Source organism: Astatotilapia calliptera, chromosome 5, assembly GCF_964374335.1.
Source record: "Astatotilapia calliptera chromosome 5, fAstCal68.1, whole genome shotgun sequence".
In the NCBI taxonomy this organism is placed as follows: domain Eukaryota; kingdom Metazoa; phylum Chordata; class Actinopteri; order Cichliformes; family Cichlidae; genus Astatotilapia; species Astatotilapia calliptera.
Window position 1 is genome coordinate 35,776,346 of NC_137426.1, and position 17,911 is coordinate 35,794,256.

At 39.9% G+C, this 17,911-nt stretch overlaps 1 protein-coding gene across 1 annotated transcript; it reads right to left on the reverse strand.

Annotated features, from left to right (window-relative positions):
- Positions 1 to 1,747: 1,747 nt before the first annotated feature.
- Positions 1,748 to 16,400, reverse strand: wnt7aa (wingless-type MMTV integration site family, member 7Aa). Its single transcript, XM_026169067.2, has 4 exons — positions 15,837 to 16,400; positions 15,372 to 15,598; positions 11,611 to 11,882; positions 1,748 to 4,712 (listed from the first exon to the last, which is right to left on the reverse strand). Exons 1-4 carry the CDS (start codon positions 15,905 to 15,907, stop codon positions 4,233 to 4,235), a joined length of 1,050 nt encoding a protein of 349 aa, XP_026024852.1. The 5' UTR covers positions 15,908 to 16,400; the 3' UTR covers positions 1,748 to 4,232.
- Positions 16,401 to 17,911: the final 1,511 nt, after the last annotated feature.

A 17,911-nucleotide genomic window follows, 5' to 3' on the forward strand; every position in this document is an offset into this window, starting at 1 on the left:
TAACCGCAAAGCTTGAAATATGTGCATTAAACATAAAATGAATTCCTGCTGATAATTCTGAGACATTAATTTACCCAAATAAACCATGACAAGAGCTGAGAAGCACGGTGTTACATGAAGTCACCCATGAACTCTGATACAGATCATTTTAATAACATGCGATTTTTGTAACTGAATCAAATCTCATGTGATGAAACTTGAACAAATCTAATTACACAATTTCCAGAAGCCAAATTTTATTTTAAATTGTTTTGCAAGTGAAATGTAGTTTCTCATAAAAAGATGGGAGTATGACATATTGAGCTCAAGAGTGATTTTCCTCAAGTAAAAATTGATTATGGTTGCGTGTTGTAATTATGTTGTTACCATCCAAAGTAAACTTAATACAAGCTGTGACATTGTGAAACAATCGTATACGCAGAAGCCTTGTTTTAACAAAGACTTGTTTTATTGGCGATGCTTTGGAAAAGAACCATTTTATCTATAATCGTATATTCTAAACTCAATGTCTCTGATTGGTGGAGTTACTATTACCATAGATGTTTAAACTTGTCGCAATCTGGTTCAGAAACCGTGTACAGCCATGAGTGTAGCACTGCACTATACCAGTACATAGACTGCACTTCACTCTACACACATCACAAACTATAAATATTTAAAACTTATTAGTATAAAATATTGTTCTGCAACACTATAGTAGCTAAAAAAAATTAAATTCAAGAAGGCTGATTTAGGAAGGCTGGAAGCTGTGGAATTTGGGACTGGCAGTAGTTGTAATTTCTTTACTTTGAAAAGGTTTTTTACCTTTGACCTTTTTGTTTTTCTTTTTCTTTTTGATGCAGATCAAAATTCTTTTTATGGTCATGATTCACCTGATAGTTGGCTGGATACGTTCAAAACGGATTTTACACGGAGTTTCTGAAACTTCAATGGAGAAAATGAATAGGAATTTATAATATAACTTATAATGAAGCTGAACGATAACACAAAACTAGAATCTGTGCCACAGGCATTTCATAGTTGATTGATGTTGCATGCTAACAAAATCTGTGTTTGATTTATTTAGCTAAAGGGTTAGCTAAACAAGCTACCTAGCTAGGTAACTAAGGGATCAGTCACACAGGTCTTGGGGCCAGTAACCCCCTGACTTCTAGCTGCAAGTGGAAAAAGTCTAAGTAACCAACTGAGTGGTGAATGGTTGCCCGAGGTTGCTTGATATCACCATGTGAAATTGGTTGCAAAGAAAGTGCTGCACCAAAAACTTCCTTGTGATTGCTTTGGTCACTAGTAGACTGCCATGGTCTCCCATAGTTTGCATGATTTGTCTGCAAGCACTTACAAAACTTTAAACAATTGAGAAGGTATAGCTAAAACTAGAAGTGGAAAAGGTTATGCTAATACAAAAACGTCGAGAGCTTTTACTTTTAAGGTGAATAGTCTCCATTGGAGGTCTGTGTCACACTTTTTCTAGAGTAAATGATGAGCGTTTGAAGACAACTTAGTCTTCCATGTGACTACTAGTGACCATAGCAACCTGCTAGCGACCAAAGCAATGGTGAGGAGGCTTTCAGTGCAACACTGTATACGTCTTTTTGATCACGTTCGCCTTAGTGACTGCCAGCAACCTCTAGCATCCATTCACAACTGGTTGCAGTGTACGCATTTTCCCCTAACGACCAGCCAGGGAATCAGCAACCCTTATCTAGGCCTGCTTAATTAAGGAATAAAGAAGCTTGTAAAGTTCAGATAAGATGAAACTGTAATGGTATTTTTTTTAATAATACAGACAAAAGAAACATTCATGGAACACCTATCCTGAAGGTAATATTAGCATTTTCCTGAACACACATTTCAGTGTAAAAGAATTATATTGTGCTAACAAGGATAAAGGCACATCTTTAAAACAGTGTTTCAGTGAATGATTTCATAGTTCAAAAAACCTCTGTACATTTGAATGGTTAACAGGTGCATCGAGGGAAAATTGCCACAACAATTTAAAGATAACTCATTCAACAACGATTAGCCATTGTACCATTTCCATCTGTGCGGATGTTTCTGTAGAGGAGAGTAGTTGTATATGTGTTATGATTAGCTTTGAAACATGTCAGACTAATGGTTTTTTATCTGAATAATGGCATATACACATGGGAAGTGTCATCCATTAAGTGATTATTATATGCAGTGGGGTGAAAAAAGTATTTGCCTCTTTCTTGACTTCTTAGTTTTCTGCATATTTGTCACATTTAAATGTTTCATACATTAAACAATATTAGACAAACAATTTTTAAGTTGTGTTTTAATTTATTGAGGGAAAGAAAAGGTTATCTAAACCTACCTTGCCTTGTGTGACAAGGTAATTGCCCCCTAAACCTAATAACTGGTTGTGCCACCCTTGGCTGTAAGAACTGCAATCAAGCATTTGCGATAACTGCCAATGAGTCTTTCGCATTACTGGGGAGGAATTTTGGCCCACTCTTTGTCATTGTCCTGCTTCATAACTCAAATGTGCTTGCAGTTCAGGGCATGAACTGATGGCCGGACATTATCCTTCAGGATTTTCTGGTAGAGAGCAGAATTCACACTGTTCCAGACCATCACACTACCACCACCCTGTCTGTCTGCTGGTATGATGCTACATTTATTTTTACACAAAAAGTAACAGAGCTCAAACAGAGTAATATTCCACAGGATATTTTCCCTACCCTAACCCAAGTCTTGGAGATCATCAGGGCATTTTTGGCAAATCTGAGACGTGCCTTGCCCAGTCTCTTTCTTATTGTTAAATCATTAACACTGACTTTTCACACAGAGTCAGATTTTTTTTTACTTATAATAAATCAAATCATAATTTTTCTTTGTCTAAGATTACAATTTGTTAGCTGACCCGAAACAAAATCTGAAAGTGGACAAATACTTTTTCACAGCAGTGTGTGTGTGTACCTGTTTAGATGTCTTTGTGGGGACCAAAAGTCGGAAGTTTACTTTACTTGTATACTTGGGGACCAAAATGCCCATCCCCAGTGGATTGAAGACTCAAAATGTGGTTTTAGTGTCAGGGTTACAGTATGGTTAGGTTTAGTGTAAAGGTTAGGGTTAGGCATTCATTTTTCATGGTTAGGGTAAGTGGTCAGGGAAAGCATTACGTCAATGAGATGTCCCCGCAAGGATATGAATACACACACACGTGTGTGTGTGTGTGTGTGTGTGTGAGTGTGTGTGTGTGTGTGTGTGTGTGCGCGTGTGCGTGTGTGTGCGTGTGCGCGTGTGCGTGTGTGTGTGTGAATATACAGACATACAATGTACCTCCTGAAGGTCAGTCAGACCAAAATGTTGTGACTAAATAAACGTGTTAGCAAGTGTGCAGGACTTATATTTAAATTGTAGTGGGTCATTTCCTGAAATCAGTAACACACACAGTTACTAACATAAAGGGAAAACACATCTTAAACAAAGATGGGAAATAAATAAAGAAATATTTATATAAAAATAAACTCTTACAAAATATTTTCTATTAACCAGCAACATGGGGATTTAGATCTGGAAGCTTGCATTTGCTCCTGGGGTTAACTACAAATGTGGCTGCTCGACCACACCTTTCCAGACAACTAGCAGCAAAGTGAAGAGGAAATGGGACAGAGAACAAGTAGAAAACAATACTATCATACTTGACCCATAATCAGTAGTTTAATGTTCTGCTGTAGTTTCCCAAATATTCACTATTGGTTAGTTCAGACTGTTTGAGTTTTTATATCCAGTGTTTAAGTCTTCAAAAAAAAGTAACAAAGAAAAACCTTAAGTGCCCGTTTCTTTTTTCTTTTCTAAAAACCGGAATCTACACCACCAAACCTTTACTAGATTTAGTTGCAGTGAATCTTCGAAATGATCAGTAGTTTTCTCATCAAATAAATTATTAGTCGATTAACAAAAGAAAAATAAAATAAAATAAAAACCTGTTAGGCCTACTGTTTAAGGTGAGTCATGCCAGTAGACCAGTACGGCCTGTGAAAACGTTAAGCATGCAGCACAAAATGTCAATCAATTTAAAACACAAAAAGAACATTTGTGAAGCTGATAGCTCAAGTCCAGTGTCGTGGCAGATGTCCATTGGCATCATTATAATCGACAAAGTTGAATGAAAAAGCTGTGATTGCTGTAACACAAGGGCAGCAAGGCAGTCTCTCCACAGATACTGAAACCCACGAACAACACAAAGGAATGTCCAGTAAACATATCTATTTACAGGTATACACTTCTGTCCTCTCACTGCACGTGTTGCACTTGACATAGCAGCACCACAGGAACTTGCAGTTGCACTGCCAAACACGCGAGTACTGATGTGTGTTGTATCCCCGACCACAGCACATCAGGTCACAGCTGTTGGGCTGCTGAGCTGTTTTGTTACACAGACGGCCCTGCGTCCCCATGCTTCCGGTCAGAGGGTCAGCCTCGCAGTAGTTGGGAGACCTCTCGATGTAGACTAGCTCCATGTCCTTGGGCTTGCGGTAGGAGTGTGGTTTCTTGATCTTCAGGAAGGCGGGGCGCTTGTTCCGCCTGGCGCGCACAGGCTCCACGTGAACAGCGTGGTTGTACTTGTCTTTGAGCATGTATCCCAGCTGACGGAATTTGGGGAGTGTCGTCCAACATGTCTTCGTGGTGCAGGATCCAGAAACCCCATGACACTTGCACTCTAGGTGCATGCTCTTCTCCAGGACCTATAGAAGAAAAGCTCAGATGAAGCAATCTTTTCAAACTTAAGCCATTGAAAAATTGTTATTTTATAACTAATGCATGCCTCCTGATAAAAGAAGTGTGCATAATTTTTGTCATCTTATACAATTTCGGTAGACTGTTTGTTGCTGTATTTCCATAATGAGTCGGTGGGGCGGGGGAGTCTAACGCTTCAACAGGTTGAGACAAACATTTTCTAGCATTCCAAATGAATACAAGCATTCCAGGGATCTCAGAGCTGCTACAGTATGTCAGTCTATAGCTACCAGCAATACATGTGCCATTTTTACGAGTCAGGATGAGCTTCAAAAGACAATCTTGAGTATCCGTAGTCGTTGAAATGAATTGAATTACAGTTTAGGAGTGGAACCTTTCAGTGTATTTGTTACTACAGCCAGGGGACTCTGTCTGTGCTTCTGGCTGAATGACATCAACTTACCCTTCTTCCTCCTCACTGAGTGGGAACCCTTGCATGCATTAGAGAAGCCTCACCCTGCTTTTTAATTATTCTACTCTGATGTGGCCTCAGACTTTCTGGAGTCTCGTGGGGTAATTGTCAAAAGCCTTGGATGCATACAGCTTAGTGTGGTCATGCCCCCGAGACCCGGCAAACATTTAATTCATGGAGTTCAGTGAAGTGAAATCCCAGTGAAGATGCCATTGTTTGTCTAACAGAAGCCCCGTAAGCCTCCTGTGGCACCTTTTACACTCTTGTTTATTCTTCTCAAGAAATTGGAAGGTTGGCACTCAAGTCACACAGACTGACATTATCTCCAATTAAACATGAAAGCTTTCCTACAATAATTACAGAGGTATCAGTTTAGTAAGTGTATATTAAGAGATCCACGCACTGTATCACATTGTGACTGATGTCAGGCCTAAAATATGAAGCCTCATCCCGAGAGACTTCGCACAGCCTTCTGCAAACAACATTTTAGATGCATTCCTCTAAAGTAAAGCTGTGCACACAGAGAAATTTTGACAAAGATTTGCTTAGATTTTTCATTTGATGCATGTAAGGTAAGGGTCTGCAGGAACTGCTATTTCTGTCTTTAATACATAGAAATTAGGTTTTCATCAACTCTATACACATCCTAAAATAATCTCATCTCATGGTCAGTTACATGATCTGATGCATGTCATTGAACAGAAACGAATATTTGATTCAGTTGAACTGCATAAAAGACTGAGCAGGATTTCCTTTTTATTTTTGTTTGACTACAATTAACTTTCTTCATATCTCTTCATCTATTAGCTTTTAATACTATTCTAGTACCAAAATGCCATTAAACTGCAAGAAAAAAAAAAGTTTGAAGCTAAATAGGTCCTGATACATTTTTAATTTGCCTGTGTGTCCAACCACAGGTCTAAAATCAGCTACACTAGAGAAATCTCAAGAGCATCCTCCATAATGATGCATTTGCACAATGTTGTGGTCATTATAAAACCTTAGCTTGTTGAAAATGCAAATATTTCCTAAACATCTTGGAGTTCGTATTACCGGTTTCAGAAAAGTTAGAGATTAAATAAAGGAGCATATATTTTATCTTGACAAAATTTCAATGACCATCCATGTGTGGACATAGTCAGGGCATAACAAAATTCAGTAGGATTTATTCTGGCTGAACCATCAGCATTTATATAAAAAATTAATGCAGGCTATTCAACAGTTGAGATACCAGAGCAAGCAGCAACCTCTCAGGCTGAATAGTAAGGCCAGCGTTGAACTAATGTTCCTTGAAATTCTTCAAAGGTCAATCAGTCTCCAAAGACTTGAAATGCCCAAATTTTCAACAGAATAATTACATCCGCCAAACCATCAACCTGTCTATTAGATCCCATTACTACTGTTCAAAGAAGCTCTACCATTTATTAATGCTTCAGTCTTTATCTGTCTTAATGGACTATGTAGTGCAGGCTTTAATTAAACCACTACGTAAAAAGTCATCACTTTAAACAGCTGTCTTAGTTAATAGTATACTAATATCCACTCATTTCTATGGTTGACGTGTCAGCCTTCAATAACACTGACCACAATATTGTATTAGAGAGATTAGAGCATAAACATAGGTATCAAAAGTACTGTGATGCAGTGGTTTGAATAATGTCTAATAGACTACAATTTCTTCATATAAATGTGGAGTCTTCTTCATACATTAACTTAATTATGGAGTTCCACAGGGTTCTGTGCTAGGACTCATTCAGTTTACATTATACATGCTTCCCTTAGGCAGTGTTATTAGAACAGCATAGCTACTTTTTCATTGTTATGCAGATGATGCCCAGCTTTATCTACCCATCTAGTTAAACTACAGACATGTCTTAAAAACATAAAGACCTGGATGACCTCTGATTTCTTGCATCTAAATATAAACGGAAGTTATTGTGCTTTGCATTAAAAATCTCAGAAACCTATTGTCTAAACAGAGACATATTCTGATGGCATTACCCTGGGCTCCAGTAACACTGTGAGGAATCTCTGAGTCATTTTTGACCAGACTATGTCCTCCATTGTGCAACAAACAAATATTTAGGACTGCTTACAGCATGCTGTAGTGAGAATACTGACACTGATATTTCTCCAATATTAGGATCTGTTCACTAGCAAAACTGAATTTAAAATCGCCTTCCTCAAAAGAAAGGTCTTGAATAATCTGGCACTACCTATTCTATCAATAGAGCTCCTTGCTTCAGATCGCTGGTTTAATTGTGGTTTCTAGAGTTTTCCTAAATAGAGTGGGAGGCAGAGCCTCCAGCTTTCAGGCCCTTCTGTGAAACCAGCTCCCAATTTGCATTTTGGAGACAGGCACCCCCTCTACTTTTAAGATTAGGCTAAAACGTTCCTTTTGAATAAAGCTTATAGTTAGGGCTAGACCCTGAATCACCCCTTAGTTGCTGTTGCTTAGCTGTATAAACACTCTCAATGTGCTTCTACGCAACTATTGTGTTTAATCATTAGTTATCTGGCTCTCTTCCACAGTGTGTCTTTTGTCCTATCTTCTCCCCCAACACACCAGAAGGCTCGCCTCCCTTAGCCTGGTTCTACAGGAGGTTTCTTTGTGTTGAAAGGAGTTTTTCTTTCCCGCTGTCTCCAAGTGCAGTGTCATAGGAGGTCATCTGAATGTGTAATCAATACAGTAAAATTGAATTAAATTGAAATAAGCATGCTCACAGCCTTAAACAAAAACATTTATCTTACTCTATAACTATTATTTACTAATTTACTTCATAAGCGCTGTACTGGAGACAATTTTAAGTATAAGTTTAATTTAAACAGGCACTCAGCAGGCACTGCCCTAATTTGTTCATCATTTATGGTGCTATAGAACAGTGCTTTTGATGCAGATGAACACAATTCATGGTATAGCGTCTAGCAAGTGCTACTGAATAGGTGTGAGCATAAAAGGAGAAACATTAACATCAAATACAATGTTTCCATCACCTCAACGAACACACAAAATGTTGTGTGCAGGTTGTCCCACAGTGCATCTGCTAGCTAAAAGTATGGCTGCTTTATTTCCAAGGAAAAGAATACAGTGCAAGATAACTTCACTCAGAGATGGAGGAAGAAACTAAGCTTATGTTTAAAGGTAAGGATTCTTCAGTGGCATTTGATAAAAATGGAAATATTAAGCTTACAAGTTCTCTTTTTTAAAATCAGATTTCAGGTCTGACATGATGTAATGGTTTTCTATATTTGTCTGGCCCAACAAGAAATAATCAAAGACCCTGATCTATAAAGTGTTCAACAAAGCCCAGCAGGATTCTCCCATTTCAGTGCAGCTAGCCAACAGTGAAGAAGCTTACTTACTTACTTTCCAATTAATAATTGTTTCTGTCACTAGTTAGCTAACATAAACTGGTGTAGCAGTATTAGTAGTAACCAACCAACCTACTGACAGCAATTTCTTGTTTTCTAGATACTTGTTGTTAAACTCTGTCTCTCTTCCACAGCATGTCTTTTATCCTGTCTTCCTTCTCTCTCCCTAACCGGTCGCAGCAGATGACCCCGCCCCTCCCTGAGCCTGGTTCTGCTGGAGGTTTCTTCCTGTTAAAAGGGAGTTTTTCCTTCCCACTGTCGCCAAAGTGCTTGCTCATAGGGGGTCATATGATTGTTGGGTTTTCTCTGTATGGATTATTGTAGGGTCTACCTTACAATATAAAGCACCTTGAAGTGACTGTCGTTGTTATTTGCACTGTATAAATATTGAAAATTGAATTGAATTGTCCGTACTTGACAAGATGGCACTACACATGCTCTAAACACCATAAAATTTTTTAAATCTAGCTTCATGGACAGTGTTAAATCTGTGACATTGTTTTTAGAGTTGGACTCCGTGGTGTAAATTAAGGTTAAAGCATGCAGACTTTCATGTCCACTTTAATAGTAGGAGCAGGATGTGCCTTTGATGCCTTCCAGTGCTTTTTCAATGGACTGTTTTCTTGTGGTTCAGTTTTGAGGACAGTCTTTTCTATTGATCAGTCGGTCGTCTGGCTCCTTACTGCTGTCTGCTGCTAATGATATCAGCATCGGGGTAATGCTCTTCCATATCAAAAAAGCAGTTCGAATCATCCACAGAGCAGGTTATAGGAACATACAAACTCACAATTTTGCAGTCTGAAATATTGAAAATTGCCGAACTAGTGAAATTCCAAACAGCACAAATTCTATTCAAAGCAAAAACTAAAGAACTGCCAGGTAATATTCAGAGTATGTTTTTTTGAAAGAAGGAAGTTACAATTTAAGGGGTTTTTGTAACTTCAAAACAGGGAAGGTACGTACTACAAGAAAAAGCTTTTGTGTTTCTGTGCATGGAGTGAAACTGTGGAACAGTTTGAATACGGAATTAAAGCAACGTCCAAACATAAAACAGTTCAAAAAGAGTTAAAAAATATGATCTTCTCGAACTATAAAGAAAGGGAAAATATTGAAATTAAGTGAATGTCTCTATTTAAAAAATTTCATGATGTGATTTTATATCAGAAATCTGTTCACTGTTTTATTACAGATTATATCAGTAAGAAAGATGACAAAATATTAACTGCTAACTTCTGGCAAAGGGGTGGGATTAAATAAGTGTGTAATTCTTCCCACTCCCTTTCAACATGTAAATGAATCAGGACGGTAGCTATGTTGAAATGTATTGACTTTTGTATAGTATTTTTTTCTCTCTCTCTTATTTTCTTTACTAAATGTACCTGTATATTGTTTACATGTTTGAAATAAATTAACAATAATAATAATAATAATAATAATATGGTCGTCTTGGGTTTACCCTAATTTGTTTCTTTGAAAACACTATTACTTCATGAGTTCGTGTTCTCAAAATGATATTTGCACTAGTTTTGCAATGACCACACGATGCCCTCAGTGGCTCCTGATAATGAAATTTCTATGTAAAAAAAACAACCGTTTTTTACCTTCATGTTGATATGAGCCATTAAGATTTTAACAAAGACTAAACAGTAGGAACCAGTACTATATTTTACAGTGGGGCAGGTTGTCCATTCATTGAAATGTTGTGTTGTTATCCTCCACTTTGCATGTTAAAGTGTCCAAGATAGAAATAACCCTCGATGCAGATGTGTGTGACAGATAAATTTGTGTATGCATGGAAGGAAAGTACTGTATGGGTAAATAAGGGGATGAGGTTCACCATTTTTAATGCCAAACCGTTAATTCTATTTCTAAGATGAATGTGTTTATAGAGCTCACTGAAGCTTACGACAGAAAACCAATAAAGATTAAAGAAATAATCATTAAAACCCTTGTTTCCATGAGAACATTCTGGTGTTTTGGACACAGTGTTAAAAACACAATAGATAACAACAGATTTCAGTTTTAAGCAGATGTCAAACTGCTTTCACAGTTTTGGGAGACCTCTGTGCGCCGCTTGCAGGTAACACAAATGAAGGTAATAGAACTCAAAATGTGGGCAAAACAGCATTTTCTCCATAGACATTATATTGGAAAAGACACATGAAGAATGTAGAACATGCAAAAAGAAGACAGGTATGTGCCTTGTTGAGCAATCATTATTAAACTGAGTGGGTGCTATCTTTGACTCAAGTATACTCAAACAACTAAAACTTGCTGCTCTCGCTGCTGTGGGTATAACAAATTCTAACATTTACCTCATCCACCACTCTGTGTGCAACTGTTGTTTGAGTTTCATCACTTTCAGATACTTTCTCTGATTTTTTTTCTCCAGTTTAATCAGAGAAAAAAGTCAAAAAAGTCTCATTTACAGTTTCCCTAATAAAGCCCACATTGTTGTTTCTTCTTGCTATTCTTCTTGTTTAATTGGCAAAGTTACATTTTCTCTGTACACACTACAACACCATGTTAGCATTTTCAGATTTTTGTCTTTTTAACAAAGAACTACAAACTCTGAACTGCCTGTAGGTGCGGATATGGAAGCGTTTGCCTAATTACATGTGTTGGTTGTAAAGAGTGCTGGATCTGATATCAGTTATAGTGTGAGCAATCCACATTACAACTGTTAGTAGTTACATTACAATCAAGCCATGCTGCTGAATCAGGTTTCAGTGCTGCTGTCAACACTGATCTCAGGTTGCTTCGCTTAAAAGCTGAACCCCATGAGATCCATGCAGGGAGTGACACAAACTTTAAACTTAACATCAGTTGGCCTGAGGTATTAGGGGAGCAAATGTGGGCTGTTTGAAATCGGATTGCCTGCAGACTGCTGTCATGTCCAGGCTGTACCCCATTAACAGCATGTGAGACGGTGTGTATGTCATTTCTGATTTGCCTACATTGTCTTGCACATTGTGATATACCGTTTGCATGGCTTTATTACAACCGTGCATGAAGCTCTGTCAGAACGCTTGCCGTCAGGTGGTGACGATGTATAAACCTACCTTGCGTCCCACTTCATTGTTGTGTAAATTCATGAGTGTCCTGGCGCTCTGCTTGATCTCCCGCGCATCCACAAACACCTTGGAGAAACTCAGTCCATAGTGGATGTCCGCAGAACAGCCACCCCACTTCCAGCCCTCCTGCTGGTTGTAGAAACCCTGTTTCTCCTTGTCACAACCGCAGCCACTCAGGCTCCCCTGGGTGCAGGCCGCTGTGACTGCATGGGCGACCCCTGCGGCTATGATAGCGTAGGTGAAAGCAGCCTCCTTACTGCCTGCGATAAAGAGGAAAGACATTTCTAATCACTATCACAGACAACAGGATTCACTATTTCAGGCACTGTCAAACCTCCTTACATACCTTTCATAGTTGCCTCAAACCAAATCATGAAATACACAAGCCGAGCCAAGTCCCCTTCATTAATCAAGCTCTCTTTAAGCAGATAAACTTCAGCAGGAAGCGTACCTCTAACAGCTCTAATAGTGAACACCTTTAATAAAGGAAGGTATTTTCAAGCAACTTGTATTGAATGTGTAATGAAGTATGGTTAGGTGGGATACTACTGTAAGTGCAGGAGTAATTACACTAATTCACTGATCAGATGAGCATAATGAAACAGTAGAGGCAGATCAGAGATTAAAAGCTCGGGCATCGGCTTTGGCCCTTGTCCCAGCCGCCATCTCTCCAGGATCCACCCTGCGGAGGGGAATCTGAGAGGCATGCACAACCTCCCTACGTGGATGGATTTCCACTCCATAAATCCAAGTTCTTCAGCTGTAGTTTTTTAATTAAAGGCGGAGATCATTTCTGAGCACATGGGAAAGCATCCAGAAATGGCCAATAAAGTCATCATATTCAACTACTAACTTCTTAACCTCTGCCAGGTGACCCGTCCCAGGTTAGGGGTATTATTTAGAGGCATTTTGACCTATATGGGACAAGCAGATGGGATACCTTTAAAAGAAAATCACTATATGTAGTGATGTAATGTATGAGACTTTATTTGAAAGGTAACATTTTGTCCCAGAACAACCCAACAACCCAACTCTCATCAGGAGCTGGGTTTTGCTTCTGTCATATTGTAACACTTGTCTAACTGTAACCACTTCTCCTTCTGCGATACCTTTCTGCAGTTCTAATGCTTAATTCTAGCTCTAACAAGTCAGTTTCAGTGCCTCACCCTAACATGTAGTTTAACTTAAAGCTGATCCTCGTCGCCCTAACCCTAGTCACTTGTTTTATGTAAATAAAACTGTGTAGTAGAGCTTGTCTGCCTCGTTCTGATGTTCATTTCAGGGTTCCTGTTTTGTTTTCTTTCCACTGAAGCCCTGAGTGACATTTGCCAGCACATTCGTTGTCATTGACTCTACTCCAGGTTTAACTTGGTTGATTTTCCTAACCACATACTTGTCCCCCTGGACCTGTCCCAAATGAGCTAGTGGATGTTAAGAGATTGAACTGCCACAGAGACTTTTCCGACATTGCACAGCTTGTCTTTATATGCACACACACACACACACACACACTTCTGTGCAGCTGTTGAAGCTTGCTGGAGCACATGCACAATGAGTCCTGATTCTCACTATCAGTCTAGGACCATCTCAAAGTAGATGGGACATCACAGAAAGCAACATCCTGGCTTTACATTTGTGATCTAGAGATATTTTCTTCTGTCCAATCGCTTGCCCGTGCAGCCAAGAAAGGAGAAGCCCGTACTCACTCTCTACATCAAGCAGCCAACTTGGTGGGTGGGGAGGATGCTTGAATCTAATGCCAAACTACTGTACCCTCCTGCATTGCTGCCAACAATGATCCCAAATTGGTGTATTCTGTCAGTTATCAGCATTCCAGCTCACTGAAACAAAACAATAGATTCACATAGACAAGGTGTTGGGGAGCCGGACCCAAGCAGCCTTTTGCAGTTGTGCTTTTCTGAAAAGATCTGCACTCATCTTTACTCGCTGACTTTAATCTGATGATAAAGAGTGCTGCTCTGCCCTGAAGCACTGAACTAAAAATCATTCTACATACAGCGTCTTTTGCCAAAGCTGCAGAACCGGGAGGTAAATTTGTAAACCTAGAAGTAAGTACTTGTCTGAACTTGAAGCTTTGGGAGGTGTGGGTGGGGGAGAGGGGTGTATTTTATGAACATACATGAAGGCAGTCGCACTGACAGTGGATAAAAAAAGAAGAAGAGAGCATGTAGGTATGTGTATCTTGCAGCCGTCAAATGCATCACATTAAATAAGTGGTCAAAGAAAATGGGTTGGTGCACTCATTCAAACCAGTATGTCATGCACAACGCAGCAACCACAGCTCAGCGTGAGCTATAATACACACAACATGAAAAACGACACCCTCAGCTCTCCGTCTGAGATGACAGGCTGAACTTAAAGGACAGGACAGCAGAATACCGGCCTTTAAAAACTCATTTATCCACAGTGCTGTCTCTGGAGCGAGCATCGCCTCCAGCTTTGTTCCACACACAGGATCAAATCAGGGGCTTATTTTCCCACTGAGAGCAGACGCAGTGCGCCTGGGCTTCAAACTTACAGACATCTGTCCAAGTGTCAGAGTTCGAGTACCTCGGAGGAATGTCTCCTCCAAATGTTTTTGGAGAATTAAAAGCAATTTTGAACAATCAGTATCCAGCTTACTTCCCCTGTATCTGCTAGAATGATACTGGAAATGTACTAAAGATAACACACAAGCTAAAGAAAATATTGTGTAATAATTATTTTATTAGTTGACATTTATTCACAAATCTGTTTTAAAGGGTTCTCACTATGTAAATGGACTGGTTCTTATATTGTGCCTTTCTACTTGAGCACTCTATAAATGACATTCGCACTCAGATGGAGACATCAGGAGCAACTTGTGGATACTTTAACACACAGACAGGAGGAGCCAGGGATCGAACCACCAACCTTCCAAACAGCAGATGACCTGCTCTACCTCCGGCGCTAAAGCCGACCACAAAAGAACAAAGCTTACAGACATGTAAACTTGTTGTTTAATTATCATGCTAAAATCTCTGGTGCAAGTTCACAACAGCAACAGCCTCCAGGCACTTTAAATGTTCAGGTAAGTCTCTACAATAATAGAGAGAGAACCTCAACATTCAAGCAATTCCCTGTGAGGAAGAACTCCAGTAGAACCAGGCTCACAATAGAACCAGGCTCACAGAGGGGGAGTCATCTGCCACCAGCAATTTTTTCTTTTTTTTTTTTTTGGGGGGGGGGGATGAATAGAAAGAGAGAAAACCCCAACTTGATCGCCCTGTGAGAAGCACTTGGTGACAGGTGGGAGGAAGAACTCCCTTTTGACAGAAAGACACTTCTGGGCGAGAGGCAGCCACCTGTCTTGATCGACAGAGGGGAAAGAGAAGACAAAAGTGGGGCTCAGAGACACAAACATTTATTTCAATATCTGCAGAAAATCTTAACATTAATGTGATGTTAATAATAATAATAGTGACAAACTATTTCTACTAAAAGTCCACCTGAACCAGGTGACAAGAGAGATGGAACCCTTTAAAGCAGGCAAAGATCAATTATTTTTACAGAAGTGCTTTAGGAAATTAGAATATGAGTATTATTCAGATATAGATACAACATTCAGTAGTGTTATGATGGCATTATAATTATATTTAGTATTATTCTATTTATATGCCACTGAAAGACAAAAGCCAACCGCCCCCCTGAATCAGCCTCTACTCCTAAACTGAGCGCGTCACTGAGGTACAGCGTGTACAACTACATACCCACTCTGAGTTCTTTCCCGAACACGGTCCTCTCCCCCAGGGCTGAGCAGTTCCAGCGGCCGTGCCTGAACTGAAACTGACACTCATTGATTCCCATCTGAACTCCTTCCCCGATCACTATGATCGCGTCGGGTCGACTCTGACAGATAGTCCTCTGACGCGGGGCCAAGCCGGGGATCTTGTTACAGATGATGCTCGCTCCCAGCGCCACCACCGACGACAGCCCCCTGCGATGAAGGTGACAGGTTAGAAATGTGGCGTTTCCCTTCTGCGGCTCTTTCTGAGAACACCACGTGTGAGTGGATGCAGGGGGGGCAGGTGCGTGGGATTCTGTAACAACACATGTACAAACTGAAACCATAAAAGACCCCAGCACCCAGCAGACCCCGGTGTGTGTGTGTGTCTGGAGAATCTCCCTTTTGATCTGAGACACGAACAACAGAACAAATACACCTGAGCACTCACCCGATTTTCAGATACACTATCCCGAGGCACAGGAAAAAATGGAAAATCCAGCGCCGCGTATTCCTGTTCATGGTACTCAGCCCTGCCGGTGGATGAACGCTCCGCTGTTGCAACAACACCCAGCTTTACTCCTCCTGCTGAGTCCCGCAGGCTCTCCAGGTGTTCAGAGCCCCGCGCGTAAATATACGATAAGTCCAGAGTGTGTGGAAGTAAACGCGCCCTGCTCTCATCTGGTGACAGTGCGCTGGAGGTGGCAGCCTGCAGGGGAGCATTGGGGCTGTTGTGTACAGGTAAGGCAGCTCGGCTCCTCGGTGATCAGGCTCAGTGTGAGTGTGTTTGTGTGCGTCTCTCTCTCGCCGTGGGTGTGTGTGTCTACCTTTTCTACTAGGGCGTGTTCTGTGGAAGATCTGCCTCCGAGCCGCTCACACACGCTCTCACACAGCCTGCAGGTACACGCTGCGGCTCCCGCAGACCCGTGTGGTAAACACGCGGAGCCGTCACGTCCTTACACTCACACGCGGCGGCTCATCCTAAACCACAGGTCACCCGCGACACCGCAGACTGGCAGCCGGCCGGGCACCGTTACTTTTTATTTAGCAGTAAAATAAAAGCCCCTCCCACCGACACACACACACACACACACACACACACACACACACACACACACACACACACACACACACACACACACCTCAGCCCAAATGAACGGATTACGGGGCTCACTCTGTCAGACATATATATATATATATATATATATATATATATATATATATATATATTAGTATTTATATTCCTTTGTCATCTTTAGCTGTGCGTAATATGTGTGCGTGTCTTTGCGGTCATTTTGTGTTTTTGTAGTTGATTGTGTGTCTTGGTAGTCATTTTTTTGCACCTGCAGTTATTTAGTGTCACTGTGGACATTTTGAGTCTCTTTAAAGGTTTTTGTCTCTTGGCAGTAGTGTTTTTATTATTATTATTATTATTATTATTATTACGTTAGGGTTTTTGTTTGTTTGTTTGTTTGTCTTGTTTTGGAGCTATTTGTAGTCATGTTGTGTGTTTTCCAAGATGCTGTATCTAGTTGTAGTTGTTTTATGTGTACAGTCATTTTAGACTTGTGATGTCATTTGTGTCTTTGTGCTCATTTTGAGTCATTTTGTAGGGTTTTTTGCGTCTTTATCTGAAGTCAAACGGCATCATCTTACAATCATAATATGAATGATTGAAAACGATATGAAATTATGTTTGTATTTTGTAGCCGTTTTGCATGTTTGAATTTCTTTTCATCTGTTGTGTTTTCGTTGTGTCTTTTTTTGCAGTTTCTCACTTTGTTCTTTGTCGTTGCTCACATTTTGTTGAGCTGGTTTTGCGTTTTTTAGACCCCAATTCTCAGTCAGTCAGCTGTCAGTGTCTTTATTACATTATGAACAGTTTTGCGGCAAATGTATTTACATGAGTATTTCAGGTCCGTGTGCAACTTTTAATTCATTAAAGCTGAAAGGTAAATATTTTGACTGAACATTATTTTAACATTGGTCATTAATGGAGACTGCTAAAGAGCAGTCAGTCCCCCTTGAGTCAGTGCTACACAGCCAAGGACCCCCGAATGAATTTCATTACTTTAGTTATTTACTTGAATTAAGTGCTTAGGCTCAGTATAACAGTGGTTTTAGGATGTTATTTTCCCCCCAGTTTTAAAATTTGTGGTACTATAAGTACTGGATTTCTTTGGGGGAAAAAAATCCATACAAAGCCAGAAATTCATTAGATGGCACACATATCTGTTCATCAGTTAAACCTTCAATTATTTTCATTGCACAAGCGGATAAATAGTGGATACAATGTAAACATGAGTCTGAGGTGTTAAAGTGAGATTGTTAAACTGTGAGCATGTAACGTTCTGCACAGTAAGGTTCAAACATCAAGAACACTTTTCTGAGTACCGAGGAACTTTATATTTGAACGTTTGTCATTTTGGATGCTTGTAACAGCGCATTTATATTATGTGTTTTCGAGGCTGCTTTTACTTAGTAAATAAGCAGAGAATTTTACCCACCAGAGAATAATGGAGCATT

What these genes read in the sequence shown, in the direction of transcription:
- wnt7aa (XM_026169067.2), bottom strand. Translation starts at nt 15,907, where the DNA reads ATGAACAGGAATACGCGGCGCTGGATTTTCCATTTTTTCCTGTGCCTC. An exon ending in ATAGTGTATCTGAAAATCGG is followed by an intron (nt 15,599 to 15,836) that starts GTGAGTGCTCAG and finishes CCTTCATCGCAG; the next exon opens with GGGGCTGTCGTCGGTGGTGG. An exon ending in ACAATGAAGTGGGACGCAAG is followed by an intron (nt 4,713 to 11,610) that starts GTAGGTTTATAC and finishes TTTCTTCTATAG; the next exon opens with GTCCTGGAGAAGAGCATGCA.